The 26,819-nt window shown below is 38.9% G+C and overlaps 1 protein-coding gene across 4 annotated transcripts in view; it reads right to left on the reverse strand.

Annotated features, from left to right (window-relative positions):
* Nucleotides 1-26,819, reverse strand: part of Cltc (clathrin heavy chain) — a 64,433-nt gene that overhangs the window by 22,823 nt on the left and 14,791 nt on the right. For 2 of the 4 annotated variants that reach the window (XM_036194693.1, XM_036194691.1), the window contains exons 2-15: nt 19,197-19,404; nt 17,246-17,248; nt 15,578-15,846; nt 14,899-15,060; nt 13,074-13,187; nt 12,554-12,727; nt 10,267-10,464; nt 9,067-9,267; nt 5,744-5,896; nt 5,222-5,344; nt 3,909-4,046; nt 3,142-3,306; nt 2,872-3,052; nt 1,012-1,175 (exon numbers count right to left, since the gene is read on the reverse strand). In XM_036194693.1, the coding sequence (XP_036050586.1) occupies nt 1,012-1,175; nt 2,872-3,052; nt 3,142-3,306; nt 3,909-4,046; nt 5,222-5,344; nt 5,744-5,896; nt 9,067-9,267; nt 10,267-10,464; nt 12,554-12,727; nt 13,074-13,187; nt 14,899-15,060; nt 15,578-15,846; nt 17,246-17,248; nt 19,197-19,404 (2,253 nt within the window). The remainder of the gene's footprint in view (nt 1-1,011; nt 1,176-2,871; nt 3,053-3,141; nt 3,307-3,908; nt 4,047-5,221; nt 5,345-5,743; nt 5,897-9,066; nt 9,268-10,266; nt 10,465-12,553; nt 12,728-13,073; nt 13,188-14,898; nt 15,061-15,577; nt 15,847-17,245; nt 17,249-19,196; nt 19,405-26,819) is intronic. The other 2 variants (XM_036194692.1, XM_036194694.1) reach the window with 1 other exon arrangement.

The raw sequence follows: 26,819 nt of genomic DNA on the forward strand, positions 1-26,819 counted from the left end.
CGGCAAAGTCAGACTACATCTCAAAAAAATAGAAAGGAGGTTTGTTAAGATGGCTCAAAGGATAAGGGTGTTTGCTGCCAAATGTGATGTTCTGAGTTTGATTCCTGGGACTTATATGACAGAAGAAGGAAATTATTACCTCTTATGCACGTCCCTCTACCCAGACAAAAAATTTTAAAGGCAAAAAAAAAAAAAAAAAAGTTAAAGCATTCTAAGGACACCCCTGTTTAGAGACAAGGTCTCACGCTGTAGATCAGACTGGCTTTGAACTTTGAATCTGCCTGCCTCTGCCTCTGAAGTGCTGGCATTACACCTATGTGTCACCACACAGAAATAGATCTAAGTATCCTAAAATGTATCAAGAAAAACTTCCTAAAAAGTTTTTCTTGCTGGGCAGTGGTAGTGAATGTTTTTAATCCCAGCACTGGGGAGTCAGCGGCAGGCGGATCTATCTCTGTGAGTTTGAGGCCAGCCTGGGCTACAGAGTGAGTTCCAGGAAAGGTACAAAGCCACACAGAGAAACCTTGTCTCAAAAAACAAACAAACACAAAAAGCCAGGCATAGTGGTGCACACCTTTAATCCCACCACTAAGGAAGCAGAGGCAGGGAAATCTCTATAAATTCAGAGTCTAGCCTGGTCTACATAGAGTTCCAGGTCAGCCAGGGCTACATAGTGAGACCCTGTCTTAGGAAGAAGAAAAAAAAAAAAATCAAACAAACAAAAAACCAAAGTGCTTTCCTTTTGGGGACAAAAAAAAAAAAAAATCTGTGGAAATGAAACTGTCTTTCCTTCTTGTTAAACAGATGGTAGTTCTTAAGTACTACTTGCTAATTTCCTTCCTTATTTCTTAAGAAACCACAGAGTATTACGTTTAGAAAAAAATAACCCAGTACAGAATTTGAGAATGCTAAGATTTTTAAATGTAAGGAAAGTATTTCCAAGCATGCCTGAGCCCTTGTAGAACTGCTGACCATCAATCATCCAGTAGCATGCAGCTCGGAGCCACCTACCTTGAGAAAATTCTTGACTCGCTCAGGATCATAGCAGTTGCTTTCTCTGCAGATTCTTTCCACTTCTTTGATCTGCCCAGTCTTGCAAGCCGCCTGGATATATTTAAAGTGCACATCTGGGTCCTGACTAAAGTTAACAATGGATCCCAGAAAATAAAAGAGACCTTAAAGAAACAAAAACAATTGAAATTTAGTGACATAGGCACATTTTGTTTGTTTTGAGACAAGGTCTCACTGTGTAACCTTGACTGGCTTTTGTTGTTGTTGTTGTTGTTGTTTTTTTTTTTAAAGGCACTATCTCTCCTGGCTGTCCTAGACTGTCCTGGATTTTGCAATGTAAGCCAGGCTGGCCTCAAACTCAAAGAGATCCTCCTGCCTCTGACTCCAAAGTGCTGAGATTAAAGGTATGTGCCACCAAGCCTGGCTACATGGACACTTTTAAGAACTAAATTTTTTTTTTTTTTTAAAGGTTTTTCGAGACAGGGTTTCTCTGTGTAGCTTTGCACCTTTCCTGGAACTCACTTGATAGCCCAGGCTGGTCTTGAACTCAAAGAGATCCACCTGGCTCTGCCTCCTGAGTGCTGGGATTAAAGGCATGCGCCATTAAAAGTTATTAAACAGTTAGAAACAATTGCTACAGTAAATGTCCCTAATATAAGTTGACTACTTAAAAAGTTCAGTAAGAATACAAATTAATCCAAAAACCAGTTCAATAAAGCAAACCTAAGTTTCACACCCTACAAAACGAAAATTCTGTTTAAAAGTGTTTTTCTGGGGGCTGAAGAGATGGCTCAGAGGGTAAGAGCACTGACTGTTCTTCCAGAGGACCCAGGTTCAATTCCCAGCACTCACATGGCATCTAACAACTGTTTCTAACTCTAAGATCTGACATCCTCATACAGACACATGTGCAGGCAAAATACTAATGCAATAAAAAAAATAAATAATTAAAAAAAAGGGTGTTTTACTGTTTTTTAGTTTTTTTGGGACGATTTTGTTCATGCTATCCTTGAATCTGTGACCCTCCTGCACTATGCCTGGCCCTAAACTTTTCAAGTAGTAAGAGATCAGTACAAATAAGAGAAGACATAAAAGCAGTCTGAAAAGAACTTAGTGTGGTGCTGTTCATTAGAGCTTTCTGCAGTGATGATGATTTCCCTCACCTAGACTGTCTTCTTAAGCCACTGATCTCCTGTGGCTCACCTCAAGTTCAGCTAGACTGACTGCAGAAAATTTAAATAGCAACACGTGGCCAGTAGCTACTGTGCTAAACGGTAAATTCTACATATTGTTAGCACACAAAAGCATGGAAACTTAAAGCACCTCCTCCTCCACCCCAGCCCTTCTATGTAGAGCACTCACTACAAAGACAGGACAGGTTAAGGAGGACCAGGGCTTAGCTAACGAGCCTAGAGCCACCTAACAAGCGGTTCAACACGCACAACAGCTACAGCTGGTGGGCAGAAGCTGCAGACACTGCTAACTCTGCATACACAGGCAGCTGCCACCCAGTGAGCAGTCACCCAGCACTGAGCACCTGCAGTGCTAACCCAGTGAAGCACTGCTGGGCTCATGAGGCACAAAAGCCCTCATGAGAGCTGTTTGCTGTTACAAGCTCCAGATCTATGCATGCAGTATTACTGTACCTAGTCATCAGTATTTTCATTTTACACAACACAAAGACCCAAATTCTGCCTTTAATTCACTTATAAAATACCCAAGCAGATGGTCTTCTACACTGTATATTCACAGGATCTCATGCACAGAGGCCAAGTCCCATAAAATTAAGTTTATAAAGACAATTTCCAACAGCTTGATGATATGTCTTTCTTAACTACCAAGCCTTACATTCCTAATTACCTTCAAAACTCTTGAATGATTCAAAGAGTTCAATCAGAGACTGAGTTGATAGTTGTTCATGATACTTAGAAGCCACTTGAACACAGATCTGTAGATTTTGACGAATATTAGCAGACAGCATGGCTCTGAGACATTCTAGGGAGTCTTCAACTGATAAGGAGCCAAAGTAATTCACTAACCACTGGAGGGGGGAAAAAATGAATCAATAATTTACTATCATCCAGTGCCAACATACCAATTAATCACAGCTAACAGGTAAGAAACCAATACCTCAGGGTTAAGAAGATGGGTATGAACAACCGCACGTTTTATATCGTACAAATCGGTGAAGTGTTCTAATGCACGCTGCAGTAGGCCCGCCTTTTCACACAGCTGGGCGATATGAGCCCGGTCATAGTGGGTGAACATCTGATTCCCTAGAATAGCATCTGCAACCTAGAAAACCACAGACAGGATGAGTTGGTCTCACTTTCTCCTTTACATCAGCATACACAACATCCAGACAATACATTAACATTCAATACTGAATGGATAAAGGAAAGTAGAGTTAAATGAAGAATAAACACCTCAAAAATATGAGTAACAACCTGAACTTCTGCATAATCAATGTCAAGAACAGGACTGGATGCATGACTAAAAAGCACAACAACTGTGCAGGTTGTTTATGTCAACATGACATGGACTAGGGTCATCTGGAAAGAGGGAGCCTCAATTTTGAAAATGAGGTTCAATGGCTCTAACAGACTGCTTGTAGGCAATTCTGTTGGATGTTTTCTTGACTGATGATGAGGAAGGGGAAAGCCCACCAGGAAAAGTGTCATCCTTGGACAGGTGGTCCTGGGTTACAGGCTGAACAACGCAATAAGTAGTGTTCCTCCATAACCTCTGCTTCAGTTCCTCCTTCAGTTCCTGCCCTGACTTCTCAGTGATGGAGTGAAAAGTTTAGGATTAAATAAACTTTTTCCTCCCCAAGTCGCTTCTGGTCACGGGTGTTTTAGCACAGAAAGAGAAACCCTTACTAAGGCAGCGACACTTACCTGAGGTGCATGCATAAGGTTCATCTCCAGCAGTCGTGTCTGTAAAGGACCTTCAGAGGGGCGGTTGTTCTTCAAAGCGTCAAGTAAGAAGGCAGTACATTGCTGGATGAGATTATATTCCATAAAGACATCCACAATCTATTAAAAGAGAAAAATCAGAAGATATGAGACATCATTTTGAAAGGAAAAGGGGTAGGACCAAAGAAGGTGACAAGTTTGGGGGAAGTATGAACTTCCATGTATGAAAAAGTCATGCTAAAACTCACTTTTTTTACATTAATAAAAGTTAATTTAAAAATTCCCCAAACATTATTGATAACACATATATAAAATCCAACATATCAATTTATATATAAAAATGCAAAGTACAAAGTTTAATTATTTTTAATAGTTTTTGATATTTACTTACTTTATAGGTATATCACATGTACTCATATGTGATTTGAGGGGTTTTGTTTTTTTTTTTTTTTTTTTTTTGGTTTTTCAAGACGGAGTTTCTCTGTGTAGCTTTGGAGCCTGTCCTGGAACTCACTTTGTAGACCAAGCTGGCCTCAAACTCAGAGATCCGCCTGCTTCCACCTCCTGAGTGCTAGGATTAAAGGCGTGCACCACCACTGCCTGGCTGTGATTTGAGTTTTTGCATGCATGTATGTCTGGTGCTCAGAGGCCAGAAGAGAACATATCCCCTGGAACCAGAATTAAGGATGTCTGCGAGCCACCATGTAGGGTGCTAGGAATCAAACCTGGATCCTCTACAAGAGCAACAAGGGCTCCAAATTGCTGAGCCATCTCTCCAGCCCCCTGAAACACCAGATTTAAAGAATATTATTTAGACAACCTGACCTCATACTTAAATTATTGGAGAAACCAATGTGTATAGGCATGTCAGTTCACACCTGTAAATGCCAGGATTCAGGGGGCAGAGGAAGTTCCAGACTAGCCTGGTCTACACATGAATTCCAGGTTTACAGAGCTACAGAGTAAGACTGTTTCAAAACATACTAGCCCTAAAATAAATGTTATTTAAAAACTCAGTTACTTTGAATAATGGTTTAAATAAAAAAGTTTAAAAAGCCAGGCAGTGGTGGCGCATGCCTCTTTAATCCCAGCACTTGGGAGGCAGAGGCAGGAGGATCTTCGTGAGTTCGAGGCTAGCCTGGGGAGAAAAAAATGCAAAGCTACCCTGTCTCAAAAAAAGGGGGGGAGGTACATAAAATAGTAATTTAAATAGTAATACAAACAAGAACAATTCAAAAAGTCCAACTCCCTACAAGGCCCATCTATATGAACTACAGAGTTCAAAGTGCCATTACCTGTGTGATATCAGCAAGAGGCTCTTCGTCCTGAACTAACATTTGAGCAAACTGCTGTCCTTGATCTGGACTGATGCGCATTACATTTCTGAGAAGAAAGATCCAGTCTGGAGTATATCCAACCTAAAAATAGACAGACTTCAGTCATGCCACAAAGTTTCATATTTAAAGCCTTTTCTATAAGAAAATATTATTAACAGAACTACGGATGAGTATAAAACATTATTTATAATTTAAGACATTCAATAAGAACTTTATGATGCCATTATTTGCCTAGATTATATAAATGTATTTACTTCTAGTCAGTAAATGACTTTCTTCGAATTGGTACTTGTTTCATGTATTAACACTAGGTATGGACTCTACATATAACAGTTAAGGAATTTTTTATGCTTCTCTAAGCAGTTCAAGGTTTAGAGAAATTAACCAACAAAAATGAAGCAAACTAAGACTCATTTCTCTCGTTTTATTTATTTATTTTTTAAATGAATTTGTGTTGATAATTTGTTCCACTGAACTCACCTTTTTAGCATATAAAACAATCTTCTGGACTTGACCTGTCTCTGCAAAGCACTGGATGACTTTATTTGGGACATTGGCCCTGAGGTACACACTAAGTGCCAATGTTGGGTCCACAGACTTTACAAGATCACCCAGTTCTTCAGAACATTCCAGCTGTCCAAAGAAAAAGAATTTGGTTAGTGACTCATTAGCTGTTTTATTAACGAGTAGTTGATACTACTTCCCTATAAATACAACTCATATAGAAAATATTTACTCATTTTTCCAAAAGTCTAAATATGCAGGGTTTGTGACTGGAGAACTCTTGATACTGTACTCACAGTAATGGTTCTCTAGAATTCCTCCTTAAACAAGGACAGGCAGCCATGAGACTTTGCTTTTAAGAATTTCCTACTACCTTGTTAAGAAAATACCTTGTCTTTATTGCAGAATCTTATACATCTAACTACGAAGATTCACATATTACAGCCACCTTTTCAAATGCTCAAAAATAATGTCACTGGTTTTTCTATTTGTGTGTGTGCCCATAAAAATCAGAAGAGGGCATTAGATCCCTTGGAGCTGGAGGTGGTTGTGAGCTATAAGACATGGGTGCTAGATACTGAACTCATGTCCTCTAGAAGAGTTTAATATATGCTCTGAACCACTACTATCTCTTTAACTTTTGATGTAGTATTGTCAGTGAAAATCGACAATGTCAGTTAGCCTGTAATGATAACACTGGGGAGGCTAAGGCAAGAGTTCAATACCTGCCTGAGCCCCAAATAGAGACATTGTCGCTAAATAAGTAAATTAATTTTAGAAACTGAGCCAAATGGCCCTTTCTTACATAAGGGCTATTTTAAAACTCTAAGTATAATTTTTAAACTAAGATATAACCTTTACATTTCAAGAGCCTAAGATTCATCTTTTTATCTTTTTTGAATTTTAGGATTTGAGATGGAAAGGCAGGACACTACATTTATAAAGTCAAACATATACAAATTAAAAAATTTCTAGGCAGTATATAGAAGATACATCTTCCGGTCACCTTCCTAAGAGTTCTGCTTTGATGATGTGCTGTGGTGGCACACGCCTTTAATCCCAGCACTCGGGAGGCAGAGGCAGGTGGATCTCTGTGAGTTCAAGGCTAGCCTGGTCTACAGAGTGAGTTCTAAGACAGCCAGGACTATACAGAAAAACCCTGTCTCGGAAAAAAAAAAAAAAAAAATCACAAAACAAAACAAAAAACAGAGTTTGCTTTGTATGAGTTTCTATTTTTCTATTTTTTCCCTTTTTCTTTTTTGCAGTTTTGGGAATTGAACCTACTAGGGCCTTGTATATCCTAACTAAGTCAGTCCTCTACCACTAACACATATCCCCAGGCCAATTTTCTACTTTACTCTATATAGACACACATGAATGCCAGAGACAACAGAGGTTAGGCTATCTGTTTCCCCTGGAAGTTACAGGAAGCTATGAGCAGCCTGACATTTGTGTTGGGAATTTAACTTGCAAGAGCAATATATACTCTTAACCACTGAGCCGTCTCTCGAGTCCCAATGGTAACTTTTTAAAAAGAATAGCCCTAATGGCTCAGTGTTCGAAGAAGTTCTATCAATCTATACATCTTAACTGAACATGCTAACTAATGGTCAATGAACCAGTTTTACTACAAATGAGTCTTATGTGTTATCAACAAGAGGTACTGATATTCAAGAAATTAATACCCTATTACATAGGTCAACTCAGTTATCTTGGCTGTTCCCATCCTATTATCTTATGCAATTAGAATAGCTCTCAAATATGTGTTAGCTTAGCTATTCTTTATTAGAGAATGGTATTTGGCCAAGCTTCTCAAGTCAGAAGTACTATCCTCTAATATCCTGTAACACAAGACTAGCAGAAGCCAGGTTAAGAAACATGAACTTAGACTCAGGAATGTACCAATACTATATCCATACACACTAATATTGAAAGGTTTAATATCTTTGTAAGTAATTCACTGCAAGAGTGCTACCTCAGTTCTTGACAATGCATGAAACATGACAACTCAATACTGTCACTTTAGGTAGAAAGGCTTTTTTGTGTAATTGTATAAAAATAATAATGAGGGCTGGAGAGATGGCTCAGCGGTTAAGAGCACTGACTGTTCTTCCAGAGGTCCTGAGTTCAATTCTCAGCAACCATATGGTGGCTCACAACCATCTGTAATGAGATCTGGCGCCCTCTTCTGGCCTGCAGGCATACATGCAGGCAGAACATTGTATACATAATAAATAAATCTTTTAAAAATAATAAATTGCTTAAAAGTTGTTTGTTGCCCTATAAATAATATTTATTGCTTGCTTTTCAGTCATTCTATATCAAAAGAAAAAAGTATGCTCTGCCAGGCAGTGGTATCCCACACCTTTAATCCCAGCACTTGGGAGGCAGATCTCTGAGTCTGAGTCCACAACATCCAGGGCTACACAGAGAAAAATATGCTCTGTAAAACAGTATAAAGAAAAAGTGCTGAGTGAATATAAAACACAAAGAAATCCTACAATATAGAAAGCTAGTAAATATTTTTTACAAAAGGATCTTATATTTGAAACCTTTTAAATACCTTTTCATATAACACCACTTAACATTCTGTGAAATCACTGTCAAACACTACCTCATTACATCAAATCTACCAGCTTGGCTGTCTTGTAAGCAGATGAGTGATCTTATGTTTTATATGACCTAAGATCCCTGATACCCAAGTATGTTTACCAGCATAAAAACTACAGTGCTGATAACAGTTTATAATTCTTTGTTTTTCTCTTTTTGGTTTTTTGAGACAGAGTTTCTCTGTGTAGCTTTGCGCCTTTCCTGGATCTCACTCTGTAGACCAGGCTGGCCTCGAACTCACAGAGATCCGCCTGGCTCTGCCTCCCGAGTGATGGGATTACAGGCGTGCGCCACCCCCGCCTGGCTAGACAGTTTATAATTCTTGCAAAGAGAAACAGGGTTGGAGAGAGAGGAAGAGAGAAAACAGGAACGACTAGGGAGGCATATCAAGTGTGGGATGGAAGATCTCAGGTCAAGCAATGTCAAATACACTAACAAATACGCCTGTACAATGAGGTAAGCATCTCATGTGAAAAATTTCCAAGGCCAAAGAATAGTGATTCACTCCTAGGCTAGTAGTTTTAACTACCAAGCAATAATCCTGGATCATGTTTTAAAATGGCAAGGTCTCTTCTCATTCTATTTCCACAAGCAACAAATAACAGATGGAGATACTCAGATGGAAACCAGAAATTTTAACTTGTTAACACAGTATTTAATCAAAGGAAAAGTCTATCTATATAAAGTACCTTATCTTCTTTCAACCATTTCTCCAAAAGCTGTTTCCGTCCTTGCTGAAGTACAGGTCTACACAACTCTAAGGATTCATATTTGTTCAGCTGGCCCTGGTCCAAAAGGATTCCAAAGTACTGAAGTAGAGGTGAAGTTTGACCTGGCTGAGCTGGGACACTCTGGAATCGACGAATAGTGTCTGGAGTACGAAGGATTCCCTGTAAGAAGAAGAAATATTAAAGACTCCTCAGCGGCCCAACCACACTGCTAACCCTGTAGGTCTATGGTCAATCTGAACTGCTTGGCTGACATATTAATGCCACATTCCAAATATTAAACACATAGCACAGACTCAATAAATGTCTGGCACATCTCTGGCTCAGTGTCACAAAATTATTCAAAATCAGACACATGCCAAGGTAAAATTATGTCAATGCATGAAACAATAAGCACAAATAATCTCCCCCAGGGAAGAGCACATCAATTGGTTCTCTACTATCTAATAGTCAGTCCTGAAAAAACATGTACTTACAAGCAGGATTACAGACTGGGTAGGTTGGATTTATGCACGTATATGCATGTAACAACAACTAATGAAGAGAGGTGAATTTGAAATAGAGCAAGGAGGGGGATTGGAGGGAGAAAGGGGAAGAGGAAAATGATGTAATTACATTCTAATCTCAAAAATTAAAAAAAAATTAAAGTTGAAAAAAAAGGATAAGCATAATTATGAAATGGTGACCACTAGTCATTAAATGAAGTTCAATTAAGTACACATTTAATAATTAACACTAGTTAGGAATGAAAGGTTTTAATTCAGTCCAACATAAACCAATGTAAAGGCTTATGGGAATTCAGTTCATTTTTTGACAACTCCATAGATTACAAATTAAAGATTATTTATTTATTGATTAACTTTTGAAATTAAAACGAAGAGCCATCATTTATGAGGTCACACAGTGTTATACTTATTAACTGGACATAGTTGCACCTACATCCACCATAGTAGGCCTATAGCTACATATCATTTCTAAGATCCTGGGCTTTTAACCATCAGCTCTAGAGACACTGAGAATTATCATACTCTATTAAAGGAAAAATATAACTAGAAAGCAGCTAGTTACTCTTACAAAGCCAGTTCCTCATCCAGCAGTCTCAGAAACAGCGTAGACTAACAATACCCCAATCACAGCAGCTTCAGTTTCCCAGCTATTTACCTTGGGGGCATTAGCAGCCACCTTTGCAGCCTCTGAATAGTTTCCCTGGGCAAAGAGAGCATTGAATTTCCGGGCAAAGAGTTCTTCAGCGCCAGCTAGGTTGTTCCGCACAGCCATTCTCAGAGCCAAATCAGGATTTTGTAGGACATTAGTGATGTAAGGAATTATGTTTTCTTCTTCCACACAAACTGACAGAACCTACAATTTAACGATTAGAGAATCATTACACTGTGTTAAATCTTTTTAGACTAAGTCACAAAGGTAATCAGTTACTATTGTGAAATTCTGACACTTGCTTGTTTTGCTATCATAATTTCTAGAACCTCATCATCAATGCTTACAGTATATGGTAAAATCACAGAAAGAGATCTAGGTTAACTCCAGCACAATACCAGAAAGAAGAAAGCCCTCCCCACTCCATGGCTCCTGATTTTCAAATCATCCCTAACCAACTCATTCTTAACTTTTTTTTTTCCATGAGAGACACATACAACTGAATAGATAGATGAGAATTACTTAATTTTCAAAAATCACCTTTGGGTGGTGCTAGAAATACAACTCAACAAAGATGAGCCCCTTTCTTAAAGAAGACTGATGACCGAGACAGCAAGTAACTTTAATTCAGTGTGACAAAAATGTTACAAGGATAGATACTTCCAGTCCAGGGACTCAAAGAACCTGAGCCTAGAGCTGAGGTAAGAAACAGACTGCCTCATCATGAACATACCACTCTTCAAAGACTAACCAATTAAATGACAAACATTTGTTTCCTTTGTTTACCATCTGGGTTTAAGAATACTAATCTGAGCCAGGCGGTGGTGGTCCACGCCTTTAATCCCAGCACTGGGAGGCAGAGGCAGGCAGATCTCTGTGAGTTCGAGGCCAGCCTGGGCTACCAAGTGAGTTCCAGGAAAGGCGCAAAGCTACACAGAGAAACCCTGTCTCGAAAAACCAAAAACACTAATCTGGAGGGGAAGCAGGAAATGACAAGAGCAATACAACACTAACTTTGAAGAACTTTAACCATCAAAGAAAATAAAACCCCTCATGGAAGAACTTTTCTTGTTTCAGTTACAATACTCACATAGTAAGAACCACTTGCCAGATAATATGAAGATTTGGCAAATGTCTCAAACTCAGAACAGCTACTTTCAAATGGATGATATACTACCCAACTTTACAGATACCACAATAGGTACTTTAACATGACCTCACACTAAATATTCAGTAATTCTTAAGGAGTTAAGAAGCGGGAGTAGGCAGAATTCTTATCTCTGGAGCTGATGGGTCTTGTCTTGGAGATAAAAGGAAAAAAAACCCCTAGAAAAAGGAGTCTGTCAAATGTGTAACCCAAACAGTTTTTTTTTTCACCCAGGAGATTTACTTTTGATAATAAAAATATACACACCTAACTGGCTCTAAACCAAATAATTATTAAAAAGATTTTACAATTATATACTGGAATACCTATAATCATTTTTCATTAGTGATTAAAAATTTAAGATGAAATTTCATATAAAAACTAAATACAGGTGATGAAGAGATGGCCCAGTGACTAAGAGCACTGGCTGCTCCTCTTCCAGAGTATCACGGTTTGATTTCCAGCATTAACATGGTGGCTCACAACCATTACTCCAGTTCCAGGGGTTCTGATGCCCTCTTTTCATCCCCATAGGTACCAGGCACCCATGTGGTACACAGACATACTTGCAGGCAAAATACCCACATATATAAAGTTAACAAAAACTAAATAATAATTCATGGCATTTACTAGACCTAAAAATAATGATCAAGGTAAATATGATTAAATCAATGGAAAGAAAAACAAATTAAACAACCTTTCTATCTTATTTTATTTTATGTTTTTTTGAAACAGGTTCTCACTATATAGCCTTTGTTGGCCTCCAACTCACAGAAATCCTCCTTCCTCGGTCTTCCAAGTATTGGGATTAAAGGTGTGCACCCCATGCCAGATTATATAACAATCTTTTTTTATTTATCTAAATTTTATTTATTTAGCATGTGTATATGTGCGTGTGCGTGTGCGCGCGCGCGCGCACACACACACACACACACACACACACACACACAATTTTACTGCCCTCCATCTTCACTTGAGCAGATGTCTAAACTGACACCTGCTATTTCACATCCTGTGACCTTCACCTTATTCCTTCTCTTTGCCTTCCCCTATGATGTTCTCTTTTCTGATATCCAAAATTATCTTTTGAAAAAAACCGCTAATGATAATCTGTTACTTAGATGCTTAAGGCAGAAGTTTCCTTACTTGTCCCTTTCTGTTGACTCCTATTATTCCAGCTGTGGCTTCATGAGGTGCAGTAACGAAGATCGTTTCTCCGCTGATTCTGTTCATGTAGATGCATGTGCCAGTCTCAAGATCATAGAGGTGGATATAACCATACTTGGTAATCAAGAATACCACATCATGCTTTTCACTTATCTGAAGAGAAAATGAACACTTTCTTTAACTTTGACATGAAACTTACAGGAAAAATGCTAAAGTAAAATTAAGGTTTCCTTTATTACAGTTTGTTATTTATATGTGGGATATCCAAAGCTCAAACATAAGACACAAGAGGATGAATAAAATCTGAAAGACAAAAGAGAACATAATTCTGACAACTTAAGATAACTCAATTTACTTATTACATGAGAATAGGAGTGTTATTTTACCAAGTTTTACTAATAATTTTTATTTTAGAGAATTATTTTAAGCACTACTCATATCAATTATGAACAGTATTTAAATTAAGATTTTTAAAAATCCATTTATTTTGATGAAATACCTGCATTGCAACAGGAAAGTCATTTTGTGCTTCTGGAGGAAAGAAAACATCCACTGCCTTCTTTGGAAAGGGCTGGTTCCCTGTGGGTGGTGTACCAACTTCAATGATATGTAACTGTTCAAAAGAAAATAAAATCTACTATCAATCTAAGTCATTTATCAGTTGGTCATTGCAAGTTTTTTGAAGGCCCCAAATGAAAATAACCAAAATGTTCTATAATCAGTGAACCGTATTTGATCCATCTACACTGTGGGATGCTCCTCCATAAATCAAAACTGACTAGGAGGAAACTAATCTCAAAGTCACACATTTACTATATCATTACTTTATTGTTGTTGTTGAAACAAGGTCTCACAATGTACCCTTTAGTGGCCTGGAAATGAATATTTAGATTAGGATGGCCTGGGATACACAGAGATCTGCCTGCCTTTTGAGTTCTGGGATTAAAGGCATGTACCACCACACCCAGCTATATACCATTCTTTAAGTGGCAAAGTTATAGAGGTAGAAAGGAGTGAGTTTGACTCTAAAGTCACGATGGGGCTGGCAAGATGGCTCAGCCGGGAAAAGCAATTATGGACTGGGCCTGACCACCTACCTAAGTTCAATCCCTGGAAGCCATGAAAACAAGCCAGATGCATGTGTAACTCCTGTCCTCTTAGGAATCACTTGAGCCTCCTAAGTGCTAGGATTCAGATCACCGCAAGCTCTTTACTCTTGAAAACGACTAACTAGGGTGACATGGAGTGGAGAAGTGTAAAACAAAGATGAGGATAGGGTTCTCCGGCTCAGGGACACAGAGGACAGCAGTCCACAAGCTAGCAGAGCCACTCTTCCCCTTTAGAAGCGGCAAACTGTCGTTCTCATGTCTCTCAGAGCGAGGATGCGAGCCGTGTGACTTTGCCTATACTGGACTTCAAAGAGGGAGCTCAGGACACCAGGTTATTTTAAGACTGAGGGAGAGTCTACTCTGGCAGTGAAAATAGCAGCAAACTGAGTCACCAGGCATCCAGCAGTGCAGGCGCAACAATGGCAGTTCAGAGCTCTGCAGCATGACTTCTGGCTGAAACCCTGGCTACTACCCGTTTTTGCTCATTTCTCATTCCCCACATTTAGTGATACAGCTGTCCTAGCTACTGCCAGGTATCCAGTATCCTGTCAATAAATTTTTTATACTCTAATCAACCAGACCTTGTTTCTGCTGTCCTCAACTACGAATTCTAATACACAAAGTGCTTCAATCTGTCTAGGTAATTTCAATGTACAGCTAGGGATGAGACTCTCCAACTTAAGCTGCTGTCCATTCCATCGACATCAAGTTACCTAGGGGATTTAAAAAGGACAGCGCTTAACGACATCAGACCTCATCTTGGGCAATACTTAATGAATCAGACTTTAGACATGTACTGCACACACAAATGGATATTTCTGCAACTCTAATCAGTCTATGCAGAATAAAGTGAAAGACATCAACAAAAAGCCTTTGATAAGAAGGCAACTAAAATAAAGAATACAAAGAGCTCAAAGCTGGGCACAATGGTATAAAGAGCTACAATCCCAGCACTCAGAGCCTGAAGCAAGAAGACCAACTTCAAAGTCAGCCTAAATTATATAACAGACACTGTTAAAGGAAGATCTAGATGACCGAATAGTAAATAATATTAAAAGAATGCTATCGTTTTTACAAGTATTACTATATATACCAAGTCAGTCACCACAAATCTGATTATGAAATTAATAAAGAACAAAGATGACTATTTTGAACTTAAATCACAAAGAAGGGCAAAACAGACTCAATAAAATAATTATCACAGACAAAACTTACCTTCCCACCTGCCTGACCCCGTACAGCGAAACAAAACAATGTTGATTCTTCTGCATTTCCTTCCATCTTAAATTGTGCAAAGCTAGCTGCATGTCCTTCAATAGGCTGAGATACTTTCCTATCTACAGAATAGAGCTGCATAGCTCCAACCACACGATTTTGCTACAAAGGATCAAAAAATAAAAAAGAAATAAGCAAACAAATAAATAAACTTCAGAGGTCCAATGACCCAGTAGATCTCAGATTCAATTAATGAAATAGTTATAATACTTTGCCATTTTTCAGCTGTACTTGTTATTGAATCTTTCAATATATCTTAAAATTTAACTCCAAACATTATCTTATTAAAGCTTAATGTGAATGTATAAAACATGCCGCACCTAATTATCTCTTTATACCATCTTAATACAATACAGAAGTATTCACTTGGCAGCACACTGACTCCATAATAAATTCTAAATCACTCAATCTCTACTTAATCTGCAAGAATTAAAAACAACTGGTAAAAGTACTGAAATTTTGTCAGGTTAAAGGTTTAAGCCAATAATCATTATTTTTAAAAAGGGTAAGTCTTTCAAAATCAGTCAAATTCAACAATATTGGGATTAAAGACCCAACTAAAGTGTGTGTCAAAACACTTCCTTAGACAACTTCTTTATCAAAAACCAAAACACGTTACCTGTGCAGATATGCCAGTCAGAAGCAACCACTTCTGCTTTGCATCTGTACGGTAATTGATAATCTGGCATCCTGCGAGGCTAGAATGACGATCAAACATTTTCACTGGCTGAGACTCTCCTTCCATACTCCAATGATAAACTGCATTATCCGTAACAAGAGCAACCGTGTTCAAAGAGATCCATTTCCAGAAGGTGACATCATCAGTCATGGTATGGGCCTTCATTTTACTTTTCATTTCAATGTTAAATATCTGAAGAGTTTTTGCAGCTAAATACAGAATTAAAGAATAATGAAAAAAGCAAAGTTCAAAATAAATTAACACCTACCTAGACTAGCCTTTAACTTCCAAATAATGTGGTTCTATCTTGAGACTAATAACTAACTACAGGAGTCACACTGCTGGAGCTACAGCCACTGAGGAGCTAAGAGCTGTGAGATCAAGCAAACCAATCTACACCTTAAGCAAGACTCTTACCTCTTATGGACATGTCTCCAACACTATAAACACGCGACTTCTACAGGATTCTACATCCCAAATGAAAATGAGACTAAGGAACAGCTTTCTTATTGATAAAAAACAAAGCTGTAACTTTCACCACATAGTCAGTTCACACATAAACTAAGGTAGCTGCATATACATAAGACAAAGCAAATCTAATAGAAACACAAGGAGGAAATATCTACTTTTTAAAATGCAGTCATCTCTCATCCAACTCAATTTTGTGGAAACTGCGTTTTGAAAAGAAGTTGTACTTCAACTTTGCCATGTCACCACAGTGCATGCTACATTTAACTGGTCTAAGATACAAAGGGAAAGAAGAGTGCTGGAGAAAGGAAAGGGAGACAGGAAGGAGGATGGTTTCAGATGCTGTTAATATATATATATATGATATATATATATATATATATATATACTGGAATGAGGACAAGTTCAAGCTTCATCCAGTTAAGACAGCAAGCACTTAGTAAAAGGAGGGTAAAATTTGCCTCGAATGTTAAAAGTCCAGAGTCAGATGCAAGGGCTTATACTTGTCATTTGAAACCGGTCAGTCGGAAAGGTGATGTCACTGAAATCAACAGTGGTCCAAGCCCACAGCTATCACTAAGCTATGAAGATTAGTCCTCAGAGACTGAGGATAACTCCATTCCTGAGCCACAGAGAATCTGGCTCCTAAAGGAAAAAGTTGTCAAAGTGGGAGGGTGAAAGGGTAGGTAGGAGACAGACAAAGCCTAAGAGCTTTGTACCACAACCCGTTTTACTATGTAACAAAGCCTTCTTCTATAAGGCAAAGTACAGGACTCCCATCCCACACAGCTTATAAACCACAACCAGACTTTCAAGAAATTGTGAAAGTTATAGTCCTGTTTATAAGAAGAAGGCATGAAGTTTAAACTGGCTTCAGGGGGAAACAGAATTTTATAAGGATTTGCCTTTCTTTGCTGCATCCACCAACTCCAGATAACTAGACTTTTATTGTTTTACATCAAAGGACTGGAGAATGTGTAAGTTTAAGGGTCTGGGGAAGGGAACAAGGGATAACAGCCATGATATAGACCAATAGACACAAAGTATAGCATACTATTTTACAAAGCTATAAAAATTTCTCAATTATTCTTTTTATAGAACAGGACAATGACTAACACAATCTAATTTACGGTAACTCACCATCTGCACACATAAGAAAGCATTAAGAAATGTGATAAGATAACAGTAACATTAAAAATAGAAAAAAAAATTGGCAAAATTTAGTTGATGCCCTTTAAAAAGTGTGACGGATGCTAAGCACTTGAATTCAACTTTTTAAGGAAGCTAAAGGACATTTAGAATGTAGTATACTTTCAAACAGAAGTAAAATGTATGCTGTCACAAAACATCTGGTTCCTGAAGATGAGATCAACTCTTGCCTGAGACAAATTCTGATGATTTGTTGACTATGCTATTCTTAGCTCCCAACATGCCCACCATTTATTTCCCAGCCAGTACAAGAAGTTAAAAATTGACACACTCCAAAATGTTGCAAAACCTGTACTATGAAACCAGGAAGTTTGGGGTGTCCAATTTTGAACCTTCACATTAGTGATACTCAAGAATAAAATCTATGCAAAGATTCCCAAATCCAGGCCTATGAGATGCTCAGCAGAGCATTTGCTGCCAAGTCATTCCTAGGATCCATGTGGTGGAAGGAGAAAACAGACTTCCTCAAGCTGCCCTCTGACCTTTACATGTACACCCTCACACATAAACACACAAAATAAACAAACAAAATGTTATAAAAAGAATCCTAAAAACTCCCCAAAGCCAAAAAACTCTCAATACTTCTAGACCCGAGCATTTCTAATAAGTGTAATTCAACATGTATTATCAGAGATGAAATGGGCTGGACGTGGTGGTGCATGCCTGATTCCAGTTCCAGGAAGGCAGAGGCAGGTGGGTCTTTGTGAGTTTGAAACCAGTCTTTACATAGCAACTTCCAGGACAGCCAAGACTACTGCCAAAGAGATCTATCTCACCAAAACAAAACAGAAAACAACCAGACAACACCCCAAACAGAGTTTAAATAACGTGAAGAAAGACTGGTTAAAAGTTCAGCACCTCTAGAAACTCATCCACACTTCTACACATTACTGGAACTAAATTCTTTTCTTATTATCAAGAAAAACAAGGGCCAGGATCTAATAGCTCAGTGGTAACCATCCGCACACCTGCCAAGTGCATGTGAAGCCTCGGGTTCAGTCCCTAACTACACAGAACGGAAATGGGGCAGCTTTAAATGCCACTTCCCAGCAGTCTGGCACTTAGTCTTCTTAGTAACTTCTACTCTTCTATTACCTCAATTCCAAAGTTCAAAGGAAAAGAAAATAGGTTCTCAGATAATATGAGATTGTTTAACTCTATTTAAATTGATAGGCAGTATAGTTCCCCATGAAAACAAGTTAGTCTGGCTGGGCCTGGTCGCCTCCACCTATCATCCCAGCTACTCAGACTGAGGCAAGAGGTTCAAAGTCAGCCTGGGACCTGCCCTCTGAGCAAGACTCAGCTAAAAATAAGTAAGCAAATAAATAAATCCGTAGATAGATAACTATATAACTAAAATCAAAGGAAACTGTGCAGTCTGAATAAATGCAAACATCCCTGACTCAAAGCTTTGTATTCACTCCTTCTCCTTCTCCTCCTACCTTCTCTACCTAGTGTCAATTCAAGCCATTTTTAGAGCTTGATGAATGTAAGGTAAAAGAAGCCTAACGGATAAAAAGGCAAAGAATGAAGAAGCTGATTATCACAATTAACTCTGAAATGTTTAAGTCCTGATATTAAGCTATGACTTATTACAGAATATTACTTTCATTCCCCTATACAGAAATGCCTTTAGCTGTTTTATCTTATCAAATATCAATGTATTTATCCTAAAACTTAAACTTATTCCAAGTACATCTATTCTAAGACATTTCACAGAAACATTCCATGTAAAAGTCATGAATGCTAACTCAAGTTTAGGATTAATCTCAACTTTACAGATTTAATTAAACTTATTCAACATATTAAAAGAGCACATTAATAATTGTATTGTGTAAAATACACATAAGAATTTCAAGGAAACATCCACAATCTTTTATACCTTTCAGTGCAATCACTTTGCTGGCAGGATTCATGATGGCACTGTCTGCTGAGATTGGTCTTCGAATTGGATTGCTTGGATCATTCATATCAATGATTACCACCTGGGCCTGTTCTCCTACTTTTTCTCTAATGCAGATGAATTTGTCTGACTCCATTGTCAGAGTACTGAAGCCAATGTTTGCTGGGTTAATACCCAGGTTCTGGAGCTGAAAAGAAATATAGATCATGTTACCAAATGTGCAAGAAAATTTGCCATTCCTATATTGTCATAATGCTAATTTAACCATCAATGCTGGCCAACAGTGACAACAATGGGAAGGTAATGGATTTTCTTCATTGTCTAAGAACTGTGGCATTCAACTGCCGCAGTTTAACTTCACATTACAACTACAGAGGTTAGAGATGAAGTTAAAGGAAAGAACAACGTCTGAGTGCTGGTGTTTATGGTTCAAAGGATTTATAACCATTATGTTCCTTGGTGAACTGTAAATCTTTGAACTCTTGGACTTATCCTCTCTTACCCCCACTAACTTAGCACACAATTATCCTCCTGCATTAGGCTTCAGGGATCTGTAGTTTAAGGTACAATAATATTTTAAAAAGGACAGAAAGATTTAAAATGTCAGAGTTCTCAATCTGAAGAAACATGGGCTAGCACAAGCAGACAAAGCTATGCTGTGCTAAGGGTCAGAAGAGACTGTAGAGGAGTGGTGCTGTCAGATGCCTTCATATAAGCAGTACCTCCAACGAGCCAGTCTAGAGATTTCCCTCCAGAAGCATGTGCTAATGCACAGAGGTATGCAAATGTCTAAGGGCTGCAAGTACTTATAACAGAAAGGTGAGTATAGACTAGGAAAGGCTTGAGCAGGGAATAAAGATCATACAGAGAAGCAAGAAAGAATTGCTTGTATGATAAGCTAAATTTACCTCCTAAGAATCTTGAACTTACAATATAGGTAGAAAGAGCTACTTAAGAATTTTAACAGCTGTGCATGGTAGCACATGCCTGTAATCCAAGCAAAAGCAAGAGGAGAGCTGAGTTTGAGGATAGCCTGGTCTACAGAGAAAGTTTCACGACAACCAGGGCTACAGAAAGAAACTCTGTCTTGAAAACCCAAAACAAAAATAAGGGACTTTTTGCTCTGTATAAATGGCAGGTACTAGAGTATTTGTTCAGTAAACAGTGGCTCTACAGATGGTACACCTCTGAAAGCAAACCAAGTGTGTGAGTACAGAGGTTACCTGTAACTAGAAAGGATCTCTAACAGGTCACTAATTCTCTGGGTGATTAAATCCTTCTAAAGAGACTGCCTGGAGGGCTGGCTCTAGGAGCTCAGGCCAGAGCATTCCCCATTCCCCCTTCCCCTCCGTGGTAGTAAGTTCTCATGGCAGAAGTGGAGAAGAAGCCCTTGTCCTCCAGCTGTGTAGTTCCCTTCATTGCACTGGCCAAGCAATGTCAGCTGTGCCTTATGGAAGTCTTTTGTCAAACTCTTGTACTACAAATAAACAGGCCAGGATCTGAACAAGGTCAAGAAGGAGCTTAAGAGCTTTCTTTTCCTTTCACTTCCCTATAATTCCTCAAATACTATAGGTATAACCAGTTATAAAATGTAGTTATAATGCAGACACAGCACCAGAGGGCAAAGAGACAAGCAACTATCTAACCATTAACACACACACACACACACACACACACACACACACACACACGGCATTAAAGTAGAACATTAACAAGCTTTATAAGCTCAAGATATGTTCCAATGCCAGGCAAATTCGTAAGCTATAAAACAGGAATCTTAGAATGAATGTGGTTATAGTAAAACACCATGAGTTGATTTTTACTTTTTTTTTTTTTTTTTTTTTTTATTATTTTGGTTTTTCGAGACAGGGTTTCTGTGTAGCTTTGTGCCTTTCCTGGAACTCACTCACTCTGTAGACCAGGCTGGCATCAAACTCACAGAGATCTGCCTGCCTCTGCCTCCTGAGTGCTGGGATTAAAGGCGTGTGCCACCGCCGCCATCGGCTGATTTTTACTTCTCTTTGACATTAACCTACTTAGGGTGTGGGGGAGGTTTGAGATAGGGTTTCTCTGTGTAGCTCTGGCTCTCCTGGAACTCACAGAGATCCGCCTACCTCTGCCTCTCAAGTGCTGGGATTAAAGGCGTGCACACTTCTACTTTTAACTTCAGAACTGGAGAAAGATGAATGGAAGCTGTCCCAAATGTCCAAATGGACCCTAACTGGGATTCAGAGAGGAAGTCTGTTCCTTGGATAAACTAAGTAAGACCAAGTTATCCACCTAGTTCCTGAGAAGGACTACATATCTGTTTTTCAGAATAGAGAGCCATTAGACTCTCAAAAGATTCATGTGGATAGTTTCCTTCTCAATAGTTGGAGAAAGGGTTCCAATGGCTCCGAGTTCACATAGCTATATAAACACCAGCATACTAGCTTCTGAATTACTCCATAGAATTGTACAACTCTTTCTACTAAGTCTTCACCTACTGCACTTCTGAATTTTAGGTATCACTGTTTAATGTCTTTAGTATCTGAAAAATGCAGACTTATATAAAACAAAAAAAAATGTAAGTAGCAGGACACAGTGACTGATAACTTGCAATGCCAGCACACAGAGGGTAAGCAGGATTGCCAGGAGTTTAAGACCAGCCTGGACTAGAAGACGCTGGAAGACGCTGGAGGGATGGCTCTGCATTAAGAGAACTGGCTGTTCTTGCAGAGGACCTGGGTTTGATTCCCAGCACCCACATTAGCTCACAACCATCTGTAAACACTACAGTTCTGGTGGATCCGATGCTTCTATTGGTATGAGAAAGCCACATGGTGCATAGACATACATGCAGGCCAACATCTATACATGTAACACTTTTTCCTATTTAAAAAAAAAATGATGCCAGGCGGAGGTGGCATAGGCCTTTAATTCCAGTATTCAGGAGGCAAAGGCAGGTGGGTCTCTGTGAGTTCAAAGGCCAGCCTGGTGTACAAAGTGAGCTCCAGAGCAACCAGGGACACATAGAAAAACCCTGTTTTGAAAAAAATCCAAAAACATATGTGTCAGACATTACTAATTGTATTCAGAAAAGGACTCCTTTCCTATCCTTCAATTTCAAAGGCAACTCCAAGACAAGTATAAGACAAGAAGCCACTATTAGAAAAGACAGTAAAGCTAAAGAGCTGGGGGCTTGGTAGTTCCCTTTAGAAGTCCAAGAACTTGTCAAGAAAAAGAAAGAAAGAAAGAAAAGAAAGAAAGAAAGAAAGAAAGAAAGAAAGAAAGACAGACAGACAGACAGACAGACAGACAGAAAGAAATGTGTAGTCAGTTTGAGAATAACATCCTGAGGGTACTTTGGCATGGAGTATTCAGAGCTCAGTCAGGATAATAAGGGGTTAAGCCTAGTCTCAAGGAGCACAAGGGCATTTTTATAAGAAAAAGAGGTACACCGCTAATGGGAATCCATTATAAAACAAGAATGAGACACATAACTCACTATTTTGAGGCTAATGGTGAAAGGAGTGGATAACACTCGAACTGGCTGGCTGGGTTTGGTAGCTTCTACCTGTGATCCTACTTACTGAGGAGGTGGAGGCAAAAGGATCATTAAGCATAAGGCCAACTTGGGCTGTATCACAAGACTTATCTCAGGAAGAAAAACGAGACGTAGACAGAAAGATAAAGAGTGAGGACAAGAGAGCAAGCATGGAAGAGTGAGGGTAGGACACAGCAAGAGAGCTTTGTGTGTGTGGAGGCAGGTGAACTAAACTGAAACGAAAACATTGAAATATGTTTAAAACCACACTTAAATTATAGCCATTTGTATAATTAAACAAGAAGCTCCTCTTTCCTAGAAACTCTTTCCTGAATATTAACAAAAGATAGAAACCTCAGGATCCTACTAAGTAGCAGGAAGGTGCACTTTGCCTCCACCTCTGAAAACACGGTTGGCAAATTCTTTTCCCTTCCTGGTATTACTTGAGGCAAATGCCAAGATTATGCACCAATTCTGCTCATATTTTCCTATAATATAAGCAAAACAGAAAAATACCATAACAGTAGTGAATAGGGTCAGCCACATTAACTGTAATGTATCCTTAGAATAAGAACACATAAAAGATTACCATACTAGATAACTATGTTTAATAATATTTGTACAGACAAAATCTTTCAAACTGTAGCAATACTGCTAAAGTTTTTGTTTTCAAAACAGCCAGAAAATATTCTTAAGTCAATTTTAAAAGGTGTAATGGTATGATCTATGCCAGAGAAACTGATGAATTCAGAAGGCAAAGTCTACAAACTTGCATCAATTTTCAGAAGACCCACAGCAATAATACCCTAATTATAACAGGTGATAGTGGTCTTAATTGACAAACCGCTGTCGTTGAAGCTAAATATATTCATTCTACACTGAGATGCGCTTGTCTGCCCATTAGTGTTTGTTGTCAACCTGAACCACCCTGAGTTAACCTGAAAAGAGGGAGCTCCATGAGGAATTGTCTAGAGCAGGTTAGCCTGGAGGATCGTCTGCACTGTTAACTGACCCTGTCTGTGGCTGGCACCACTCCCTAGGCATGGCCCCCTGAACTGTTTAAGAACAAAAGAAGATAGACGAGTAGAAGCAAGCAGTATCTATATGGTCCTTTCTCTGTGGCTGGGGATGTGATGTGAGTTGCTATTTAAGTTCCTGTCTCGGTTTCCCCTCAGTGATGGACTGTAACTTGGAACTGTAAGTCCATAAGCCCTTTCCTCCCCCAAATTGCTTCCATTAAGGGTATATCACAGCAACAGAAATAAAAAGCCTAGAAATGTCAATTATGAAGTTTTTTGGGTTTTTTTTGTTTTTTTTTTTTGTTTGTTTGTTTGTTTTTTTGGTTTTTCAGACAGGATTTCTCTGTGTAGTTTTGTGCCTTTCCTGGAACTCACTCAGTAGCCCAGGCTGGCCTCAAACTCACAGAGATCCTCCTGGCTCTGCCTCCCAAGTGCTGGGATTAAAGGTGTGCGCCACCACCGCCCGGCCTAAGGTTTTTTGTTTTTTGGGTTTTTTGTTTTGTTTTGTTTTGTGATGAAGGATTTTTTTTTTAACTTCAAAGAGCTTTTATTTAACTGTTCTGAGAATCTATAGAATGAATTTGGATTCACATGCATATAATACAGCATTCAAATGGTTAAAAAAAAAGGTTCATTACAGTCCTGTGAAGCTACTCACCCCATCAGTCTTTCATTCAAGCAATTAGGGATATTTTTCCATAATACAATTAAGAATACAATTCCATTCTCATTTTTTCAAACAAAAATTACTAGTACAATGAACAAAAACATACTAATTATCAACCACTTCTTCCCAAGAAACACATGATTTTTGTAACCCCTAATTTGGTTTCCAGGCTAGATTTTGGTTTGCCAAATGGCATTACTTTAGGACCCAAGTTTGAACTTAGCTTACAAAACATAAACAGATTTATATTGGTAATCAACCAACTCAAAACTTCTGAGTACTCTGGAATTCCCCAGTTATAAACAATATGTAAACCTTGCCTTTATGCATAAGCCAGACGTGGTGGTGCACACCTTTACCCAGCACTGAGGAGGCAGGGGCAGGTGGATCTCTTGAGAGGCCAGCCTGATCTACAGAGCAAACTCCAGCATAGCCAGGGCTACAGAGACAAACTCTGTCTTGGAGAAGGGGGGAAAAAAGGATCTCGTTGCTTCAATTTGGATCAAATTAGGAGAGGGGGGCATTTCAGTCTAAGACTCTGTAGTATAAAGATAATAATTCAATTTTCCATACTCTACAGAGAGCAGACATTTCCTTAACTCAAGACAATTACAGTAAATTTTATTATCAAGTAGCACCTAAAATTAATTGCTTTCTGGGTTCCTCATAAAGAGCCCAAATCCTAGTTATTCCACTAAAACAATGATTCACAAGTTAGTATCTGTGCACTGTTCCTTCATTTCAAACATTTGGAACAACAATATTTTCAGAGCTGTGAGGACTTCCTGTAACACAATGCCCAGCACCATCAGGCCCTCTGGAGACACTGCCAGTAACTACAACACACAGGACTGTGGGCCCAGCTCACGCCAACTGTCTTTCATGGCACTTCACTATCTGCGTTGTTCAGCTGTCCATAGGTGTGGGTGTCAATTTCATTTCACCACACTGATAACAGCTAACAGGCTCTCGGAATCTTACTCAAGACCCTGAATTTCCCTCCCTCCCCCTTTTTAAGACAATCTTACTATGTACCCCTAGTTGGCCTTGAATGGACAATGAGGGACATCGATCCTTCTACTTCCTGAGAGCAGATAGATGTCAAGCATGGGTTCCCAAGTCTTTTTTTCTTTCTTTTTGAGAAGGAAACTACACTTGTAATTTTGCTATTTTGCTTATTAAATTTCAAAGACCAGAATCTTCAAAGCCTTGCCACATATTCCTGCTAAGTAACCCTATTTAACTTTTCAATAGCATAAAGAACAGCATTGCTAAAGTCTTCTACCAAAACTAATAAATGTCTCCAATACCTGTGCTGGAAGTGGAAGCTAGCAAAGCTAATGTCATTCAAGTAGACAATTACAGTATGTTTCACAATTTGATTACGAAGTTCAAACGGCATCTAAAATTAATTGCTGGAATCCTCATAAAGAGTCCAAATGTCTGGTTATAGCCCTAGTTTTTCCACTAAAATAACCATGGACAAGTTAACATCTATGTACTGTTTCTTCTCAAACATTTGGAGTGACAGGACCTATTCTCTGAGTTGTGAGGATTTAATGTGAAATGCTAAAACTAACATGAGGTTAGTTTCAAAGTTTCTTTCATCCTAAAACACTCAAGACTAAGAAGGGCAAGTGGGAAGTAGCCATTCCATTTTTCTGGCTGATAGACAAGAGCTGACTGAAGCCACCTGGTCCAAAGCCTAGCTGTTAAAATCCAACTGTTGCTAGTTTTCCTGATCTGTCCATGCCCCACAATTACAGGCTACCTTAGAAAACTCAACTTAAGCCTCCACAAATAAAACAGCTTCTTTAGAAATCTACCATTGAGCTTTTTTTTCCTCTTATGTTTTGCTTGCATGTATGCCTGTGCCAAGTATGTGCCTGGTACCTGTGGAAGTCAGAAGAGGGCAAGGGCATCAGATCCCCTGAAACTGGAGCTATGTAGGGATGGTTGTGAGCTACCTTGTGGGTGCTGGGAACTGAACCCAACTCCTCTGCAAGAGCAATAAGTGCTTGTAACTGCTGAGTCATCTCTCCAACCCCTCATTCACTGATCTTTAACATGCCTTTCTAAAATTAGTCTAAACCCTTCTTACACAGAGACCCCTAAATAAATCTTTAAGATAATTATAGATGAAAAGATAAAAGTTGACATTAAAAAACAAAAGCAAAAACCACAACAACAACAAAAAACTGTTAAAGAGGAAAAGCTGAGATGGCTCAGTGGTTAGAAGCACTGGCTGTACCTGGGTTCAATTCCCAGCACCTACACGGTAGCTCACATCATACATAACTCCAGTTCCGGGGGATGCAACATCCTCTCCTGGTCTCCCAATAGACACCAGAGGAGCAACTAATGCTCAGTCCTGTGTGAAGGCACAACAC

This window comes from Onychomys torridus, chromosome 8 (genome assembly GCF_903995425.1).
Source record: "Onychomys torridus chromosome 8, mOncTor1.1, whole genome shotgun sequence".
Lineage (NCBI taxonomy): Eukaryota > Metazoa > Chordata > Mammalia > Rodentia > Cricetidae > Onychomys > Onychomys torridus.